The sequence below is a fragment of the Cebus imitator genome, unplaced genomic scaffold, assembly GCF_001604975.1.
Source record: "Cebus imitator isolate Cc_AM_T3 unplaced genomic scaffold, Cebus_imitator-1.0 Scaffold2, whole genome shotgun sequence".
In the NCBI taxonomy this organism is placed as follows: domain Eukaryota; kingdom Metazoa; phylum Chordata; class Mammalia; order Primates; family Cebidae; genus Cebus; species Cebus imitator.
Window position 1 is genome coordinate 1004632 of NW_016107317.1, and position 21362 is coordinate 1025993.

General features: G+C 45.3%; 1 protein-coding gene and 1 pseudogene across 1 annotated transcript in view; one reads left to right on the forward strand and one right to left on the reverse strand.

The window, feature by feature from the left end:
* The window catches only part of HEBP1 (heme binding protein 1), a 28149-nt gene extending 11315 nt beyond the window's left edge, over positions 1 to 16834 (reverse strand). The window contains exons 1-4 of the mRNA XM_037738271.1: positions 16775 to 16834; positions 16611 to 16739; positions 5018 to 5156; positions 2126 to 2306 (exon numbers count right to left, since the gene is read on the reverse strand). Coding sequence (XP_037594199.1) covers positions 2126 to 2306; positions 5018 to 5156; positions 16611 to 16688 — 398 coding nt within the window. The 5' untranslated portion in view covers positions 16689 to 16739; positions 16775 to 16834. The remainder of the gene's footprint in view (positions 1 to 2125; positions 2307 to 5017; positions 5157 to 16610; positions 16740 to 16774) is intronic.
* Positions 16835 to 17014: 180 nt separating this feature from the next.
* On the forward strand, positions 17015 to 20049 carry LOC108304073 (annotated as a pseudogene).
* The last annotated feature ends 1313 nt before the right edge of the window (positions 20050 to 21362 follow it).

Sequence of the window (21362 nt, forward strand, 5' to 3'; positions counted from 1 at the left end):
AAAAAAAAAAAAAAAAAAAAAAAAAAAAAAAAAAAAAAAAAAAAAAAAAAAAAAAAAAACAAACACTGACCAATTGAAATAGATAGATCTGAGTTGGATCCAGATTCTAGCAAAATATTAAAACAAATGATAAGAGAATGGTGGAAATCTGAGCTCTGAATATTTTATATTATAAGTAATGAATTACTATCAAAATTTTAGAAGAAATAAGGTATTAATGATTATATTTTTTAAAAATCTTTAGTAGTTACCTGAAATATTTATGTATGAAATAAAATGTCTGGAATTTGCCTAAAAATAATCCAGGGTAGGGCTGGGTGGATGCTGTGAAGATACACATGACACAGAATTGGCTTTGAGCTGATCATTGCTGTAGGTAGGGAATGGGCACATAAAGTTTCATGATCTTATATGCTTCTACCTTTCTATAAGTTTGAAAATTTCTATACTAAAGAGTTAAGGACAAAAGAAAAAAAATTATATCCACTTATTACCCTGGGTCTGGTAAAACAAATGATCAGAAACCAGCCCCATCTGCTTGAAGTCTTAATGTGAACTGATTCAATCATGTTTATCTCATTCCTTATGAAATAAGAATGAACAGAAAGAAGGAATAATTGCTGAAACCTGCTTCAGGTCATAAACATTAGGTAATATATAAATAGTATCTTAGTAAATACTGAAAGATATTTAACAAGAATCCTATAATGTTACATTACATGCACGTACATACACATCATATATAGAAGGTTATATTATCAGCATTTAACAAATGGAAAAGCTAAATTTTAAAGTGGCTGAATAACTTCCCAAGAATCATCCTGCTATTATGCAGTAGAGCTGGAAATCAAATAAAATACAAGTTCATTATATTATACCTGCTGCTTCCCAAACACAGGAAAAAGAATGGAAAAGACAAGCAGACATCTAACCCAGGGTGCAAGATTTAAAGAGGCGCTCACTCTCAGTTCCCATCCTGCACTTGGATAGCTGTGAGAGTGAGTGCTTCCTTAAATGTTGCACCCTAGGTGCTTTACTTCTTCACCCTAGGAAAATATATTGTTAAGTTAATTTGCTTTCTCCACAGCCTCTGCAGGGAAGCTGGGAAGTCTGAATGAGGACTGCAGAAGAAGCACAGGAGCTGAGGCTCTGGTGCCAGCTCCCAGCTGCATTACATTCACTGTCCTCTGGGGACACCTGGCCTAGGACTGCCCTAGACCTAATGTGAGCAGTGAGGCTCACATTCTCAGAGCCTTCACACATTCTCAGAGCTCCAGGGAAAATGGTCCCACCAGCAGGTGCAGGGTTGCAGCAGGGCAGTGAAAGTGGACCAACACTCAGTCCTGTGCAAGATTATATGTATATGAATTTTTCATGAGGTTGCTCCTGAGCAGAACCAAACCACCTATGGGTGCTTCTGGTGAAGACTCTGGTCTTCCCCTGAGCCTGGTTTGGTGCCCGTCACATAGGAGGATTTGAACAAATATGGGAAGGCATCAATGATCTAGAAGAGACTTGGTTTCTGAGGGCAGGTTGCAGCCCGAGGGATAAAAACCACTGGTAACCACTTGCACCTGCTATTCTCTATAGTCAAGGGAACATGACCCCACATGAAGTCCTGGAAGCAGGACCAGAAGGACAGTAGAATAGATGTGCGCTCTGCTTAAATGACTACCGCTCCGGAACAACAAGCAGGGTGGCAGCCCAGCTCTGGCAAATGCTCCCTGCTCTCTGGCATTCAAAGGGAGTATGGGGTAGAAATCAGGTATTCTTTAGCCCTTTATGCTTCCCATGTGTCCATGAATCCAGACCATGGCTTGACTTAATATATTTGCTGAGTCTCCCAGAACCTTGCTATGGCGAATGTAGACATTGATTGTAAGCTTAAGCAAAGCTTAAGCTCTACCCATCAATTTGACAACTGGCCAAGGCATTTATTCTGATAAAATACAAATGTGTGTGCGCTGCAGCCTGAATAAATTAAAATGAGAAACTGTTAGGATTCAGTATTTTCTATTTAAATTAATGCCATAAAAATTTGATGTAAATGCTTGCTAGAGGTGATGCAAGGAGTGGTTAGGGAATCAAGCGCCACCCTGGGATGCTGGAAGGATAATCTCCTTACGTGGAATAGACGGTGATGCCTTCCCGTTCCTCAATCTTAACGCTTTTGTCACTGGGAGCTGGTGGGTCGCTTTGAAATTGGTTTGGAATCCGGAACCAGACTTTTAATTTCTTCTGCAGAGAGCCATCTTCATTGGGGAACACGGCAAAGGAAATAGGGACTGTCATCCCCATCCCAATTCCTGAAAACACAAAAACACCGAGTGGGGCAGGGATTAGAGGCAGAGCTTGCTCAGTGCCGTGGAAGACACATTAGTTCCATTCTTCTTTCAAGACGGTATCTTTTGTTCTTGAAATTAACAGTAAACATTTTAAATGTTAAACATACATAGAAATACATGAATACCTCTTATTTGTATACACTGGTGGTAGGAGTACCACCAGTACACCAGTACAACTCTAAAAAATTATTTGGCAATATATATCAAGACTGTAGATTATCAGTATCAAATTTCTTTCTTCCTCTCTCTTTCCCTCCCTCCCTCCCCTCCTTCCTTCTTTCTTTCCTTACTCTTTCTCTCTCTCTCTTTTCTTTTCTTTCCTTCCTTCCTTCCTTCCTTTTTCTTTCTCTCTTTCTCTCCTTCTCTCTCTTTCTTTCTTTTCTTTTCTGTTCTTTTCTTTCTGACAGAGTCTTGCTCTCTTGCCCAGGCTGCAGTGCAGTGGCACGATCTTGGCTTATTGCAAACTCTGCCTCCTGGGTTCAAATAATTCTTGTGCCTCAGACTTACTTCCAAGTAGCTGGGATTATAGGTGTGTGCCACCATGCCCAGCTTATTTTTGTATTTTTAGTAGAGATGGGGTTTCCCTATGTTGGCCAGGCTGGTCTCGAACTCCTGACCTCAAGTGATCTGCCCATCTTGGCCTCTCAAAGTGCTGGGATTACGGGTGTGAGCCACCATGCTTAGCCAGTATTCAATTACTTTCTATTTAAAATGTCATTTTTAAGGAAATCATCTACAACATGGAAAAGGTTATAGGTAATAAGATATTCGTTACAGCAGAATTTAAAATTCTGTTCAAAACAGGAGTATGTCTAGGTAAATTATAGACACATGATGCAATATAACATAGCTATGAATTATGCTTAAGAAGACTGTTTGGCAGTAGTGGAAAATAATTATGAAATGATAACTAACAGAAGCAGGTATGTAATTGTAGGAACACAGATTACATTAAAAAGCCCTAAAAATAGATATTCAAAAGACAACATTGATTGTATTGAATGGGAGAATTAGGGAATACTGTTTTGTTATTTTCAAGGTTTTCTTTAGTGAGCTTTATAATTCTTATACATGTTTTCATCTTAAAAAATGTTAAGACAGTGTTAAGAAGGAAAAGATTTCTTCCTGACCTCTTACAGGTTAACATATCTTCCAAAGCCTTATTACTTTAGTCCTAGTAAATGTTTAACTTTTTTTTGAAAGCAAGTTTATTAAGAAAGTAAAGGAATAAAAGAATGGCTACTCCATAGACAGAGCAGCTCCTTTTAAATGTTATTAAGGCTAAGAAATGTTTCTGTCTCTCTAACAGCTTGAGAAACATCTTAAATATTAAACACGACATCTCTTTTTTCCCCCTTGCTTTCTGACCCATTTTTGTTTTGCAGTGATTACGAAGAGCTGCCCAAATTGGAGAGCTAATGAGTCAAACACATTTTTTTTTTCTTTTTCTTTTTTTTACATACCACGACCAGGCTGGGCACCAGTGGCAAGAGGGACTCAGAGAAAGGACTTGAGGCCACGGTCACACAGGGTCCCTTTGTAGGGGACACCTCCTGAGGGTCGGGATGGGGGTAAGGGCGTGAAGGTGGGGCTTGGGAGCCAGGCAGAGACAGGTTCAAATTCCAGCTGGCTGTACTGGGACAAAGCACATGACTCTCTGTGTCTCAGTTTCCTCATCTGTCAAGGGAAGGTGATTTTAACTCATGACGTTATAGCAAAGGTGGGGTGAGCTGGTGGGGTCAGGCAGGCCCAAAACACATTTTAAAATATGGTTTATATCTAACAGGTACACCTTTCATGAGACTTCAGGCTTATCGTTTTAAAAGTAGAGAGGTGACCAGCCTGAACTGCCAAGTTTTTTTTTTCTTTGAGGCAGAGTCTCACTCTGTCACCAGGTGCCAGGCTGGAGTACAGTGGCACGATCTTGGCTCACTGCAACCTCTGCCTCCCGGGTTCAAGCAATCCTCCTGCCTGAGCCTCCTGAGTAGCTGCGATTATAGGCATGTGCTACCATGCCGGCTAATTTTGTACTTTTAGTAAAGACAGGGTTTCTCCATGTGGTGAAGCTGGTCTTGATCTCCCGACCTCAGGTGATCTGCCTGCCCACCTCGGCCTCCCAAAGTGTTGGGATTACAGGCGTGAGCCACCACGTCTGGCCTGAACTGCCGAGTTTTTAAGAGTAGGATGGCCTAAGAATTCTCAGACCCTTCATTTGCCAGACAGGGTCTGGAACCTCATTGCTCACTGAACCTCAGGGCCCAGCAGAATCTGAGCTACCAGGGGGTTGACTCTGGGGATCTCTAGCCTGATACTGGCCTTGCCTTGTGCTGTGGCTTGACTTACAGTGGGCACACGTCACCTAGTCAACCAATCCAAAGACATAATAAGCACTGCAGGGTTAAAAAAAAAATAGAGCATATGGTCCCACACCTGGGAGTGAAGCAGGAACTTGGAGATATTGAGCAGGGATGCCTTCAAGTGAGGGACAGGCTGGGGGTTTCCCTCAGAATCCTGTAATAAACTCCTTGTTCACGCAGTGCAGGAGGTTCATGGGCCACTGAAACAGGTGCTGCAGGTGCCTTGTAGCCCCTCACTTGTGTTTACCCTTGATGAAGTGAGACCTTGCAAAGCTGGCCCCTGAGACCAGAGCCACTTCCTGCAGGGGTACTCACCCTTGTCATTGGTGCCCCCCGCGTACTTTGCAACCTTGGGCATTGCTTCCCGTAAAGCCTCATCCACAGGCTTATCTGTCACTTCTACTGTGGCAAACTTGCCTCCTTCACAGGCCCTTTCTTCATAGGAGACTTCTTCCTAGAGAGAGAGAAGGTACAGTGTTTAAGAGGTATGAAGTAGCAACTTGTGATGTCTCCAGAAGCAGTAACTGTCCAGCTACGGGAGGTACGGGGGCTAAGAAACTTTCCTTGGTGCATCCGGCCATAGAGTAGAAGGGACAGGCCTGAGTATAAAGAGCCATGAGAAATAGATTCCGGGATTCCTGTAGAGACAACATCCAAAGCAGGAAATTCTTATACTCGATATTCTTGGGGAGATAAGAGAAGATACGGCATCCTGAAATGCCAGAATGCTACAAAAACGGAACATTCAGAGACCAAAAGACTTCTCGGAAATTAAAAATCTGATAACAGAGAAGAAAAATTCAGTAAAAAGGTTGGAAGATAAAGTTAAAAAAGAAAGAAAGAAAGAAAGAAAGAAAAAAAAAAAAAGAAGAAAAGAAAAACCTAGATGGGAGGAAACAAAAAATATGACGACAATCCAACAAAACTGTGAAGCCCTCAAGATTAGGCTCATTCTAGTAGGAGGGCTGCAATTCAAGAAGAATCAGAGTTCAGTTGTCCCTTGGCATCCTTGGCATCCAGGGCCTCTATGGACACCAAAATCCATGGATGCTCAAGTCCCTGATATAAAATGGTGTAGTATTTTGCATATAACGCCCACACATCCTCCTATACACTTTAAATTATCTCTACATTACTTATAATAATACAATGTAAATGACAAGCAAATAGTTGCTATTCAAAATTTTATTTATTTATTTATTTTAGAGACAGCCTGTCACCCAGGCTGGTATGCAGTGATACGATCGTGACTCACTAGCCTTGACCTCCTGCGCTCAAGTGATCCTCCTACTTTGGCCTCCTGAGTAAGTGGAACCACAGGTGCACGCCACCATGCCCTGCTAATTAAAACGTTTTTTTTGTGTGTGTTTTTTTTTTTTGGTAGAGTTGCCCTATGTTGCCCAGGCTGGTTTCAAGCCTCTGGGCTCAAGCAATCCTCCTGTCTTGGCCTCCCAGTGTTGGGATTATAGGCATGAGTCACAATTAAAACTGCCTTAGTTTGCAAAATTATAACGGAGGAAATTATGACAGTGAAAGAAATTAGACCTAACCTACTCTATCTTGCTTCTAACCCTTAAGCTGTTCTTGTGGATTTCTGGGCACAGGCCAAACTAACTTTGGGAAGGAAATCAGTTCATGGTTTGACTGAAACAAAACTGATGACAGCCCTTTCCTAATAAGACCCCCTTCTTGCCCGAGGTTCAGTTTGCCTTTGCAGGACTAACAAATTAGCTAAGGATTAGAAATTACAAATTAGGGGTCATGAAGCCTCTGGCTCCAAGAGTCTGAACCTCCTCAAATTGCTCCTGGGGATAACATCACTGTTGTAAATCCCAAGATCAGTGCTTGCGATATTTTGCAGACCCTGCACTCAGTGGATCAGCTGACATCACCCAGACCAGTAATCTGAACCAAACAGTTCTGCCTTTGCACTGAGTGACAGAAGACAGCAAGAAAACCTAACTTCAACCGTCCCATGATTTCATCTCCAACATGACCAGTCAGCACTCTCCACTTCCCAAGTCCCTACCCGCCAAATTATCCTTAAAAACTCTCATCCCCGAATACTCAAGGAGACTGATTTGAGTAATAATAAAACTCTGGTCTCTGCACAGCCAGCTCTGTGTGAATTATTCTTTCTCCATCGCAATTCCCTGTCTTGATAAATTGGTTCTTTCTACGCAGCGGGCAAGGTGAACCCACTGGGCCTCTATTGTTGATTTATATATTTTTTATTGCTGTATTGCTATTACTATGTTTTGAATATTTTCCATCCATGGTTGGTTGAATCTGTGGATCCAGAATCCACAGACAGGAAGGGCTGACTGCAGTTCTGGTCACACTGCGCTCCCAGACACATTATATACTCTCCCTAACTCTTATCTCTCTACCTAACCTGCTTAATGCTCAGCTCTGCTGTCTCTTTTCACACAAATCCTTCTTTCATCTCTGCATCACCACTTTCTGCACTGAGTCCCTGTCCTTGTACTACCCCTTCCCTGGTGTTGAGACCCAGTATGGACCCCTGCAGCTTTCCTTCAGCATACCTGCTGCTCCTTGCCATGTGATCGCTCATATAATTTAATTTTATATTCCTGGATATACTGAAAGGCAGTGTTCTTCAAACTTAAAAAAAAAAAAAATCACAATCCATAAGAAGGAAAGCATTTTTTACCGTCTGCTTAGTTAAAGTTTCACAAAGTAATGCTTTATCCTTATGGATGGGATGCATCCTGGTTCTTTTTTTGTTGTTGTTCCTTCCCCTATCCTGCTTTCTTTTCTTCTGCTGTACTGGAGTGAATTTTATTCTATCCCATCAGAAGAAGAAAAGTTGGTCTATGTTCATCTTACTGTCTAGTAATGAAAGATTATTATAGTTTTAACAATCTGCAATAAAGGCAGAAACTATACTGCAGAGCTTTGCATGTTAGAAGTGCAACAGATATTTGTTTAAGGTTCTGTCTCTCCTAACAATGATTATGAAAAACAGACACATGGTTGGGAACCTGGCTGCCCTAGACTGGTCAAATAGATGTTCATATAATATCCCAGACTGAAGATTCTCATCTAGGGAAGAGGGTGTGACTCCCAAAGGAACAGAAGGTGCCTCTGGAGGAGGGCAGGACTGTAGGACTGTGAGTGGCAAGTGTACTCTGAATGAGCATATTTAATATTTCTTTTTGTTGTTGTTTTTTGAGACAGAGTCTCGCTCTATCACCTAGGCTGGAGTGCAGTGGTGTGGTCTCTGCTTACTGTAACCTTCACCTCTCAGGTTCAAGCGATTCTCCTGCCTCGGCCTCCCAAGTAGCTAAGCTTATAGGCACACACCACCATTCCTGGCTAATTTTTGTATTTTCAGCAGAGATGGGGTTTTGCCATGTTAGACAGACTGCTCTCGAACTCCTGACCTCAGGTGTTCTGCCCATGTCAGCCTCCCAAAGTGCTGGGATTACAGGTGTGAGCCACCATGCCCAGCTTTAATACTGTAATTTTAACCCAGAGTGCCACGTTTGTGCTTAAAACCCTCTTCACATGGGGAAGAGGAAATTGCGCCAGACCAGGAATCATGAGGCAGCAAGTCAGCCTTGACTTTGGGGCACTGTGATGACTCATTCTGAGGCTGCTGTGAAGCCCTCCATCTGGTGAATCTGACATTTCCAAAGAGTCTTCAGTAGCAAACTGTTAAGTAAACTTAAGGTGTTTTGCTCTTTCTGTTGCATCAGAGAATTCCAGAACTCCCCTTTCATTTGAGAGCGTACTTACTCTTGACACTTGTAATGTTTTAAATTCCAGAAACACTATCCTGTGAATCACAGAAGTTCAGAACTTAAAATGGTTTTAAAGTTTACCTAAGCTAACTAATTTTATCAAGGAGAAAATGAAGAACCAGAGAGACTGAGTTGCTCAAAGTGATGTGACTATTGAATGGTGAAACTGAAACAAAAATTCCAGTTCCCAAACTCCAGTTTACTCCAGTCTAATACTTGTTGCAAGGTTCTCTATAGCTATGGGGGGTGAAGTGAGCATTTAAACCTCTCTCCTCCCCCTCCCCCTCCCTCTCCCCCTCTCCCTCTCCTCCTCTTCTCTCTCTCTCTCTTTTTTTTTTTTTTTTTGAGACAGTCTCACTGTTGCTCAGGCTGGAGTGCAGTGGTGCAATGTTGACTCACTGTAGCCTCAACCTCCTGGGCTCACATGATCCTCCCACCTCATCCTCCTGAGTAGCTGGGACTACAAGTGTGGGATGAAGTGAGCATTTAAACCTAACCTTCCTTCCCCTCCCCTCCTCTTCCCTCCCCTCCTCTCCACTCCCCTCCCCTCCCCTCCCCTTCTCTCTCTCTTTGTCGTTTTTTTTTGAGCAGGGTCTCACTGTTGCTCAGGCTGGAGTGCAGTGGGCACAATCTTGGCTCACTGTAGCCTCAACCTCCTGGGCTCACATGATCCTCCCACCTCATCCTCCTGAGTTGCTGAGACTATAGGTGTGTGCCACCATGCCCAGCTAATATTTTTGTATTTCTTTTTCTGTCTTCTTTTGTAGAGACAGGGTTTCTTCCATGTTGCCCAAGCTGGTCTCAAACTCCTGAGCAATCCAATCCACCTACATCAGCCTCCCAAAGTGTCTTTGCTTTTTAAAAAACTTTTCCTCTCCCTCTCTCTCTCTCTCTCTCTCTGTCTCTCTCTCTCTTTCAGATGGGGTCTTGCACTGTTGCCCAGTCCGTAACCTCTCTCTTTAGCCACTATATTAGATACTTTGGGCAGACAGTTGTATGCCCATGTCAAATTCAGAATAGAGGTATCAGAAGTCATTTTATGCAGTTACTTATTTTACAAATGGGAAAACCAATGACAAGATCTCACTGGAGAAAGAGCTAACTGGCTCTCTCCTTTGGTCTCTTTTCTCCTTTTATTCATTTAGCCAACAATTACTGAGCATCTATTCTGTGCTGAACATTGTTCCAGGTGATACAAGACAGAGATGAAAGATTTGGTTTCTGATATCAGGATCAGCATGGCCTAATAAGGGAAGATGCCGGGAAAACAGAAGGTTATCATCTGATAATATTTCTAGGGGGCAAGGCATGCCAGGGCAGTATGGGAACACAGGTAAGGACTACTTAGGTTAGTTTGAGGGGCATGGGTGTATGTGGTAACATGTTTGGGAAGGTCAGGCTGACTTTGAGATGTTTACAGACTACCCAACTGGACGTTCAGTCACTAATTCATTGATTCATGGAATAAACAATCAAAAACCTCTGCCAGGCGCTACAGATTTGGAGACTAATATGATAGGGATAATTAGGAGGGTGGTGAGGAGAATTACACAAATTACTGTATAATGCAGTAAATGCTCTGATTGTTAAGGGAGGGGATTCCAGGTAATGAGCACCACAGGAGTAAATGAGGAGAAGTCAAGAACAGTATGATGATTGTGAGTACAAAGAGTACAGATAGTTGTGGCTGGAGCAAAGACTGTCAAGCAGGGCATACAAAGGTATTCTGGCAGGGGCCAGATCCCAGAAGAACGCAGAGGCTGTTGTGGGAGTTGGATTTTGTAACCATTAGTCCAGTGATGGTGATTTGATAGCAAGCCAGTTCATCTTCCCTAAATTAGTTCAACTGACACTTGTGACCTAAACATAGGATTTTGCAAGTGTGTCTGAATCTTCAGTGGAGGGTGACTGCAACAGAAAAGAGATCTAGAAAATCGCTCAAGTGATCTGGGCTCTCAGCCTGTTCTCCAGGCGGCAAGTCCACAGCAAGGAAAGAAACACTGCCAAGAAGGGACTCCAGCTTGTCTCGGAGAGCCAAGTCCCTCATGATACACCTATCATTCTTTTTTTTGAGACGGAGTTTCGCTCTTGTTACCCAGGCTGGAGTGCAATGGCGCGATCTCGGCTCACCGCAACCTCCGCCTCCTGGGTTCAGGCAATTCTCCTGCCTCAGCCTCCTGAGTAGCTGGGATTATAGGCATGCGCCACCATGCCCAGCTCATTTTTTGTATTTTTAGTAGAGACGGGGTTTCACCATGTTGACCAGGATGGTCTCTATCTCTTGACCTCGTGATCCACCCACCTCGGCCTCCCAAAGTGCTGGGATTACAGGCGTGAGCCACCGCGCCCAGCCACACCTATCATTCTTTAAGGCTTGACTCAACTCCACCTCCTCCTCCTCCGGAGTGATCCTCCTTTCTATGAACCCCTAAAGTCAGATAACTCTAGAGCTGGAAGGGGTCTTATGTGTCCATCAGTTAATCTCCTCCTGATGTAGATGAGCAAACTGTCCACTGAGCAGTTGGACACACAGGTTTGGAGCTCAGCAGGGGACGGGCATAGAGGTGTAAATTTGGGAGTCATCAGTGTAAGGGGAGACCAGAGCTGTGAATGAGGTTGGCATTGTCCAGAGAGCATGTATAGGGCACTCTACACCAATGTAACTGTGTTAATTAATCGCCCGTGTAAAGGCATTCCTTCACCAAGTTCTTAACCTGCCTTTGGTGATGCAGGCACCACTGAGCTTTTACCTACTTTGCCAGCCACACCCACAGCACCTGCTCTGCAGCTTTCTGCTCTTTCCATTAATGCCATGGTCATTTCCACACCAGGGCCTTTGTGTCTGCTACTCCCTCTCCCTGGAGCATTCTCCTCCTGCCTTTGTCTGGTGTCCTCCCTATTCATCTAACAGGTTCCAACCTAAAGTTACTTCCTCAGAAAGGATCCTGACCTAAAACAGGTTCCCCCATGATATTCTTACCCACCCTTGTATTTTCATAACACAATACTTATTTTAATTATAATTAAATAATGTGTTAAGTTCCCACCTCCACCCCTAAGTCCCACAGGGTCAGGACTGTTTCTCTTGTTTACCGCTGTATCTCTCTGTACCTGGATGTACCACATCTTGCATATTGTAGGCACTCTAGAAATATTTGTGAGAAAGGGGAGATGCAGAGTAAAACCTGTTTTTACTCTAATGACAATGAATACAATGGCTGCAATAGGTAGGCAGAGAGATGAGGACCTCGTCTAATAGGATCTCATGGAGAAAAGCTGGGCCACAATATATTAAACCAGTTCTGGTGCAGGGATCACTTGTTTTCATAGCATCTGTATCCAAATCCACTCATTTGAACCACTGGACCACTGTGAAAAGTCAGGCTTGAGAGATGGAATTGTAAAACTATTCTAGTTCTCCAGGGAGCTCTATTTAAATTTATTTAACTAGAATTCTGTATTGCTGTAGAGAATAAGGCAGCTAAGTTAACACAGTCTTGATTCTTAAAATTTAACATCTTTGGTGCATTTGCTTTTGACATGGAACACAATAGCCCTCCTTCACCCCATCTCCATTATCCTATGCTCCCAATCAGTTCCTAGATGGGGATTTTGGCCTGTGGCTACAAAAACCAATTTTCAACATTCAGTGGGAACCTTGGTCAAGTTCAAGTCCCAGACAAAGGTCTAGCAAGAATGCCTCTGGCTATGGGATTTGCAACTCCGTTGAAAGGTCAGTTTTTTTCTTGCCACTTCATGTAGTAGGTATACATGCTAAGGATGGAAGCCTGCTTTCTCATTACAAGAATATACTCATCATAATAATTAACTTAACAGAGTATACTTTCTGTTTGTCTGTGTTATTTTAAATGCTTTACGTGGATTCATTCATTCAATTCCTCCTATAACCCTGTGAAGAAGTTAGTGCTTTAATCTTCATTTTCAGATGAAACTGGGGAACAAGAGTTTAAGTAACATGCCCAAACTGCAGTGGGTGAATGGTGGAGCCAGGACTCAAAGCCAGGCTATCACATCCTAACCTGTGTGCACAGGCCGGACGCAAATCCGATAAGGATGTCAGTTATTAATATCGGTACTACACTGAGCATCCAAAGGCACACCCAATCCATCACAGAGAGTTGTCTATCCTCCTCCATCCCTGAGCAATGAAGAAGGCATCTGATAAGGTCTGCAGCAGCACTGGCCTCCCTGCCAAGTACCTGGAATCAGTCCTGAACATCTGGTGAGCCTGAAGCCTATGCTATATGGGGAACATGGTATGCCATCCATTTGCCCAGGAGGGTGGCCAACAGTTTCTGACTCAGGCTGTTTCTAGGATAAAAGAGGTAATTTCAGGGACAGGCTCTCTTCAAAAATAATAATACCATTAAATTTGTATATTTTTAAAAAAAGGTTTACAAGTATCTATGCATAATTAATTAATTTCACATTGGTATTGTTATTCTCATCTTAGAGTTGAGGAATGCAAAGGCTCACAGGGGATAAGTAACTTATTCAAAATTTATTGTAAAATTAGGGGGAAGCTAACCATCATCATCTCCAACCAAGTACTAGTGTTGAACAATTTTATAAGTGGTTATCTCATTTGAACTTCAAACAATCTATTAAGATATGAACTATTATTTTTTCTCACAATTAGCTTCAGAGGGGCTAAGTTTTCCTGTGACCACACAGCTAGAAAGAATGAAGCTGAGATGAGCACTAATATAATGCTATTACTATGTTTGTAGAGTATATTACTTTACAAAATGTTTTCACGGTTTTAAAGAATTTAATATTTCTTGGTCAGATGGTGAAAGAAAAAGTATTTAAAAATTTTAAAAAAATTAATATTTGGCCGGGTGGCTCACGCCTGTAATCCCAGCACTTTGGGAGGCTGAGGCGGGTGGATCACGAGGTCAAGAGATCAAGACCATCCTGGTCAACACGGTGAAACCCCGTCTCTACTAAAAATACAAAAAATTAGCTGGGCATGGTGGCCTGTGCCTGTAATTCCAGCTACTCAGGAGGCTGAGGCAGGAGACTTGCCTGAACCCAGGAGGCGGAGGTCGCAGTGAGCCGAGATTGCGCCATTGCACTCCAGCCTGGGTAACAAGAGCAAAACTCCATCTCAAAAAAAAAAAAAAAATTAATATTTATAGTAACTCTGGAAATAGATGGAAAAGATATACCCATTTTACAGCTGTTGAAACTGAGGTTCATTTGGGTTAAATGATTTGCTTTAGCATGGTACCAGTATCCCATATGGCCCCATATTCCCATCAAACACTGAGGGAAGATGCTTATTAGGGACTTCTGCTTATCCCAAAGACCCCAAATTAACAGCAGGTGACGTTGTATCAATAAGAGTCAAACAGGAAACAGAAACTACTACTGTATTTAGAGCAGAGGCATCTTGATGCAAGGAATTGGTTACACAGATAACAGAGGGGCTGAGATGCCAGCAGGGGACAGAGAGGCAACCTAGAGGTTAGTAAGCACCCTAGGAGAGATGGAGGGAGGCTTGCCTATTACCTAAGTTCAGATACATAGATTACTGGATAGAAGCTAGAACCATGGTAGCCTGTGTAGTCAAAGCCAAAGCCACAGAGAAGCTCCTAGTAGGATAGAGATCTGACAGGGTGGAGAAGGAGGAGGAGAAATACTCTGCTTTCACCCTTCTTCCTATCTCCCAGTAGTGCCTCTCACTGAGCCAACCTAGCTGGGAGCCAGCTGACATCTGGCCTGGGAAACAGAGCCTCAACTCCACAGGGAGGCAGCAGAGCAGGGGATGGGTGAGGAAGGAATCCGAGGGCACAGGCCATGGACCAGCCCAGACCCTCCGCCTGCGTGGGCCGTCATCATCAACCCAAAAAGACAAAGCGAGCCCCATTCCACGACAAAAAACAAGAACACGTGGATTCTTTAAGTGTTAGAACCACAGGAACCTTCATCAAGGCTGAGTGTTAGGAGAAAGGCTGTGGTTTTGGGTGGTGCAACTACTTGGTGGGGAGGCCAGTGATGCTGCAGACCTTAACAGGTGCCTTCTTCGCTGCCTAGGGAGGAGGACGGGCAGCTCTCTGTGTTGGCTTGGGTGAGTCTTTTGGATGCTGAGAGCAGGACCGATATTAATCACTGGCATCCTATTGGACTTGTGTCCAGCCTGTGCACAACTATGTTAGTTGCCCTACTCAAAACCACAGCCTCACTCCTAACACTCCCTATTCCTCACTCCCCTTCCCTGCTTGCTTTTCTTCACAGCACTGATCACCATCTGATCCATGACATATTTTATTTTTTCATTAGCCAATAAAACCTAAGTTCCATGAGGGCAAAGACTTCTGCTGGTTTTACTCTTTTATCCCCATTGCCTAGAAGAGTGCCTGGCACATAGCACTTGAAAAATATTTTTTGTTGAATTAATTTTAAATTGGGTGATTTCACATAAGAATTTGGATATATGGTTTTCCTTAAAAATTTGGCAACGCTGTTTCATACCACATCACTACATAGCAACAGGTGGCTGGAACTGCCCTTTATAGATGGGAACCTGAGCTCACTTCTAATTTGCCACAGTCTCCACCATGCCTTAAAGCCTAAAACAGCCAGCTTCACCCATTTCCATTACCTGCCTGGCTGCTGCAGGCATTCAAATGTGTGACCTCTGATTAGGGCTAAACTGTTCATTGTACATAGAGCTGGGGAAACAGAGATAAGAACAGGTGAAAGGCCTTTGGTTGCTCGAAGAGTTCAGATTAGAGTCTAATTGAGGGCTTTTGTGATATGAAGATCATTGCACTAGGTATCAGAACTTGGCCCCCAGGCAATGCAGTCCTTTCACAAATGAGGCATCGTATTGGGAGCTCTGTATAGAGCTGCACTGTACAAACTACCTGTCCACCAGGAGATTATAATCTAGCAGCAGATTCCTTGTTTTCAGGGGTAGAGTTCAGTTAGCCCATGTTAGCACTGATATAAATTTGGGGGAAGACAGCAACTATGGCTCTTCTCACTCAATCTGTATTCTAGGTACCCAACTCCAGCAGATATAATTGGCCAAAAGCAATGGTACAGCTCTCGGCCTTTGTGCATGCCCTTATCTGTTGCGTGCACTGCTACACATCCCTGAGGCCCAGCTCAGGACACTCCACTGAAGGCCCCATCTTAGCTCCCCGGCAGAATTCACTGCCCCTGTGCTTCCTGCCTACATTTACATCTATTCTGCACAGATCTTGTTCTTTTACACAGTAGTCCCCCCTTATCCATAGCAGATACCTTCCAAGCCCTGAAGTGGATACCCGAAATGGTGGGCAGAACTGAACCCTGTATCTACTATGTTTTTTCCTGTACATGCATACTTAAGATAAAGTTTAACCTATAAATTAGACACAGTAAGAGATTAACAATTAATAATAAAATAAAGCAATTGTAACAATATGCCAGCATTGCTAAGCTTGCATTTTGGGGCCATTATTATGTACAATTAGGGTTACTTGAACACAAGCACTGCAATACCGCCACAATCGATCTGATCACCACGCTAGCTACTAAGTAACTAAGGGCGGGTTACAGACATAGCAGGCTGACCCTTGGACAAAAGGGCATTCTGGTCCCAGGGATCAAGATTTCATCCTGCTATGCAGAATGGCCAGAAACTTAAAACTTAGGACTTCTGTTTTTCTGGAATTTTCCATTTAATAGTTACGGACCGCGGGTAACTGAAACCGCGGATAAGGGGTGCTACTGTACTCAGTTCTCTAGTACTTTGGAGCTTCTTGCGACGCTCATTTCTGCAAGCGAATGTCTCTCAACAAATAAAACTGTTCAGAATGTTTGGAATATTTAAACGAAAGAATGCATTCAACAGCAGTGCCCAACTCGCCAAGTTGGGATTCTCCCCTTGGATCAATCTCTCCTCTTTAGCCTGCTCCTCCCACCACCGGCTGCAGGGGGACCACTCACTTCTCTCCTTCCCAGTCCTAGTGCTGGGCGTCGGAGGGCCGCACTCGCGACAGACACCAGAACGCACCTTCGATAGCACATTCCTGCCCCACCTGCCCCTCAGCACCCGCTGCAGCCCCGATGAGGGTGGGGGTGGGACGCAGCCACCCTTCAGGTCCTTGGCAACCCTACGGGCCTACCTTGTCCCCTTTGCTTAGGACCTGCCAAGGCCACGTCTCTACGCTTCCAAACAGCGAGTTCTTGATCATGCCCAACATGTTGTAGCCGAGACTCTCCCGACTCCCGGGAGGACGTGAGGTGGCGGGTCGATGGAGCACCACTGGGGGCCACTACAGGGGGTAGGGTGGCAGGGCAGCAGGGCGGTGAGCAATGAAGCGAGAGGCGGGCTAGAGGGAGGGGCCAGAGGGCGGGGCGGCCAGGGGGCCGGGCGGTGAGGCAGGTGGGCGGGACAGAGGCGAGTGGGGCGGAGAGGGAAGGCTGGGAAGCGAGACTAGGGGGCGGGGCGGGGAGACGAGGGGGCGGCGAGAGGGCGGGCCAGCGATGCGAAGGGCGGGGATAGAGGGCGGGGCAGCAGGGCCGCAGAGCCACAAGGTGAGAGGGCAGGGCAGGGCGGCCAAGCAAGGGGTGGGCGCGGCGTGGCGAGCCGCAGGGTCGTGCTCCGGCTCTTCTCAGGCGTTCTGCGTCTGTCTTGGGAGGGAACCGGGCAGCGGGCCCCAGGCCATCGTCCTCCGCCGACCTCTTCTCTCATTCCGAGTCTAACCTATCCGCTGAGGCCCTGGAAGGCAATTCTCGCGTGGACTGGCTTTAGGCAGCGGGGGGGAGGAACTTCCTGCCATGCTCCCTCGATCCTCTCTAGGCCGGTCCACTGCTGCGTCCTCTCTCATGTGCCTGAGCTCCAACTTCCGAGCCCTGGGTTCCTCACGCTTCTCCAGGCCCCCACCCGAAGGTCCGATCCCGCTGGTACAGCGGCAGCCGGGCTCCCTGTCTCGGTAGCCGTCCCTCTACCCCTGCCCCATGACCCCTTCTAGACGACTGAAAGAGCATCCGAACCACTTTCCTGCTGCCACTCTTTCCCACCATCCTCTAAATCACAGCTTCCAGGTGCCTCTGTAAGCATGGCTTTGCTCGTTCACTCCTATTCAAAAATCTTCTCACCAAATTTCTCACCATTTACTGAGTTGAGTGCCTGCTTTCTGTCAATTCTTTTACAAATATATCTCTAGTCCGCACACCACCGACAAGAAATATGTTGGAGCCATTTAAAAAGGAGGAAACCGAAACGAAACTTCTGCCCCTGCCTGAGCCTCCATTGCTCCGAGCCGCGCGGCTGCCGGCCGAGCTCCGCCGGAGAGCCCACGAGCCCGAACGTCCCGGGCGTTCGTCGGGGTTGGAGGCGCCTCCCGCAGGGAGTCCCCACGCAGCCTTGTTCCGGCGTTTCATTCAGAGGCCGCGGGGCCGGGAAGGGCGGGGCCCCGAGGCTGAGTCGGGCGCCCCCCAGCGGCCGGCGCTGGCCTCAGGCTGGGCCGCGGAGCGGAACTGGTGAGGTGAAGCCCGGGACCTACAGCCCGGGGCAGCGGCACTCGGCTGTGCGTGATGGATGTTAAGAGCAGCGGCCACCCGGACCTCTACGGGCGCCTCGGCTCTTTCCTCCTGCTAGAGGTGGGGTGCGGGCTGCCCGACCTGAGCCCTGATGCCGCACCTGCTGAGCCGGGTCCCCGAGGTGACTGCCAGCCTGGCGCCCACCTGGGACGCGCTCTAGGACAATGCCTTCGGCCACAGGGAGCAGATCAGCTAGGCAGAGCCGAGAGAGTTGTGATGGGCTTCGTCTTGACGCCCATCTCCCTGCTGACGATTGCGGGCAACTGCCTGGCGGTATCTTCATGTGCTCCGCCAGCCCTCCAACTACCTAATCCTGTTCCTGGCGCTGGCCAACCTCGTATGGCCGTTGCGGTCATGCCCTTCATCAGCTTCACCGACCTCATCAGGGGCAAGTGGATCTTTGGACACCTTTTCCGTAACGTCTTTATCTCCATAGATGTCCTGTGCTGCACGGCCTGGATCTTGACCCCGTGCATGATCAGCATCAACAGGTACCTTGGGATCAGGAGGCCCCTAACGTACCGTATGAGGCAGAATGGGAAATGCATGGCGAAGATGATTCTTTCTGTCTGCCTTCTCTCTGCCTCCGTCACTTTACCCCACAGTTTGGTTGGGCTCAGAATGTAAATGATGATAAGGTGTGCTTGGTCAGTCAGGACTTTGGCTACACGATTTTCTCCACCGCAGTGGCATATTATATCCTCATGTCTGTCATGCTTTTCATGTGCTACCAGATTTACAAGGAAAAGCACAGCCTAACACGGGTTCCCTGGCTTCCCTCAAGTGGAGCCAGACAGCAGTAGTCACCCTGAATGGCACAGTGAAGTTCCAGAATGAGGTGAAAGAGTGTGGAAAATATCTCCATCTTTAAGCAGGAACGGAAAGCAGCAACAACTCTGGGGATCATCGTTGGGGCCTTCACCATGTGCTGGCTGCCCTTTTTCCTCCTTTGATAGCCAGACCCTTCGTCTGTGGCACTGCATGCCACTGTGGGTGGAGAGGATAGTTCCATGGCTGGGCTATGCAAACTCTCATGAACCCTTTTATATATGTCTTCTTCAACCTGAGGACTACCTATGGCACCTGCTCCGTGCCAGTACCAGAATATCAACCAGGCACTCTCAGCTGCAGGCATGCATTAAGCCCCGAAGCTTGCTGAGAGGCTGGAGACCTACCTTTGTCCTGCAAAACTCTGACTAAATAAAAGGTCATGATTCATGACTGAAAGTGGAATAATGGAGATGAAATAAAGCAAAATAGAGGTGGAAACAGAAGAAAGTCATTTGCCAAGACTGCAGAATGGAATGCGGCTTCTGTCCTTTCTTGGGGTGGGTAAAACATGACAAACAGGGTGATCCAATTTACAAAATGTCTTACGAGAGAGATGGTGACCTCTCCTTTTTTCTGTGGATCGGTGCTATTGTGTGTTCTCAGTTTAAGATGGCAGATCATCTCAGCAGTAAGCATACCAACAGAACTGAGTTCCAGAAAGGCAGCAGTTTCAGATTCTTTGGACATGTCTAAATCCATGCAAGTGGGAGAAGGTTCCAATGCACACTTCCTATGCTACCGAGTCTAGGTGTCATGGTGAATATTCAGGAATCATTAACGGACAGAATGTATTTTGTTGTATGACAGGAGGATTTTCCAAGCAAACTGTGATAAGCACAGTGTGAGCAAAGGAGACACAGTAGATGAGAAGAGTACCTATATCTACAAGGGGGAAACTGAATACAATCCTTCATTTGATAAGAGAGAACTGAAAGAGAGTATTATTTTTCTACAATAAAGCAAGCTGTCCTCCAAGGATAAAGTAGAATTTCGATGTGGATTATGGACTCCTTCCAACTCCTATTGACGTTGCTTCTTACCAGACATGTGGAAGAACTGCCTTTCTTGAAAGGGGAGGAAGACACTGTCCTTTGAGTCAAAGCTTGTACAATTTCCTGAACTGGAGATTTGCTAATGTGACCCTGTATACTTATATTAATAATTTAAGTGATTATTTATGGTGAGATACATATTGTTAAACTCGAAAATGTTTTATTACATCGAATAAAGTCTAATTGTAGCTGAAAAAATAAAAAATAATAAAAAGGAGGAAACTGAGGCTTAAAATAATTAAGGAACTTTCCCAGGCAACAACCAATGTACGGCTTGGTGAGGATTTGAACTCACATCTGTGGTGTTAATGTCCATAATGCTTTGTACTCTGTCGCCCTGGCTTTTCTGATCTATATCTACATCTACATATGGTACTGCTTTCCAAATACTATGTGAATGTTCAGCTTCCCCCTTGGACTCACTTCTTGAAATTGCCTTCTCTGAAAGTGTCCCTCAAACACTGTGTCCATGAACACTGTGTTGTCCTTCTGTTTGAACTCTCTTCATGAGGATTATTTTTTCTTTTTTGATACAGGGTCTCATTCTGTCATCCAGGCTGGAGTACAGTGGCACGATCTTGGCTCACTGCACCTTCCAACTCCCTGGCTCAAGTGATCCTCCCACCTTAGCCTCCCGAGTAGCTGGGACTGCAGACGCACACCTAATTTTTGTATTTTTTTGTAGAGACAAGGTTTCTTCATGTTGTCCAGGCTGGTCTCAAACTCCTGGGCTCAAGCAATTTGTCTGCCTTGGCCTGCCAAAGTGCTGGGATTACAGGTGTGAGCCACCATGCCCGGCCTATTTTTCTTTTTCTGAGAGAGTATCTTGTTCTGTTGCCCAGGCTGGGGTGCAGTGGTGCGATCATAGCTTACTGCAGCATAGAATTCCGGGGTCAAGTGATCCAGCCATTTCAGCCTCCCAAATACCTGGGATTACAGGTGCGCACCATTACTGCCAGCAAATTTTTAGTATTTTTTGCAGAGAAGGGAATCTCACTATGTTGCCCAGCCTGGTCTCAAACTCCTGCCTCAATTGATCCTCCTGTGTCGGCCTCTGAAAGTGTTTAGATTAAGCCAACCTGCCTGGTCTTTATGAGGATTCTTTATGCCTTTTTTTTTTTTTTTTTTAACCCATTGGTTGCATTGTCATTTGAAGTTGTTAACCTAATTGTCAAACTAATTTGTGGCAGCTGCCCTGAGGGACTGCCTGCTGTGCTTTCATCCTAAGGAAGGAGAAGTTGAGCTGGAGCCAGGTAGTGCCAATCAATAATAGTGGTACTGTTGACCTCTAGCTTTGTGGTAGAAGATAATAACTTTATTAACTCCAGACAAAAAAGATTTGCCCTTTGACAAATATTTGTTCACTGCTATAAAACAAATTGCCATTTAATTATTTCATAGTTCCTTGACTCTAAGATGCTATTGATTGTGAGAGGCCTTCTTATTTTA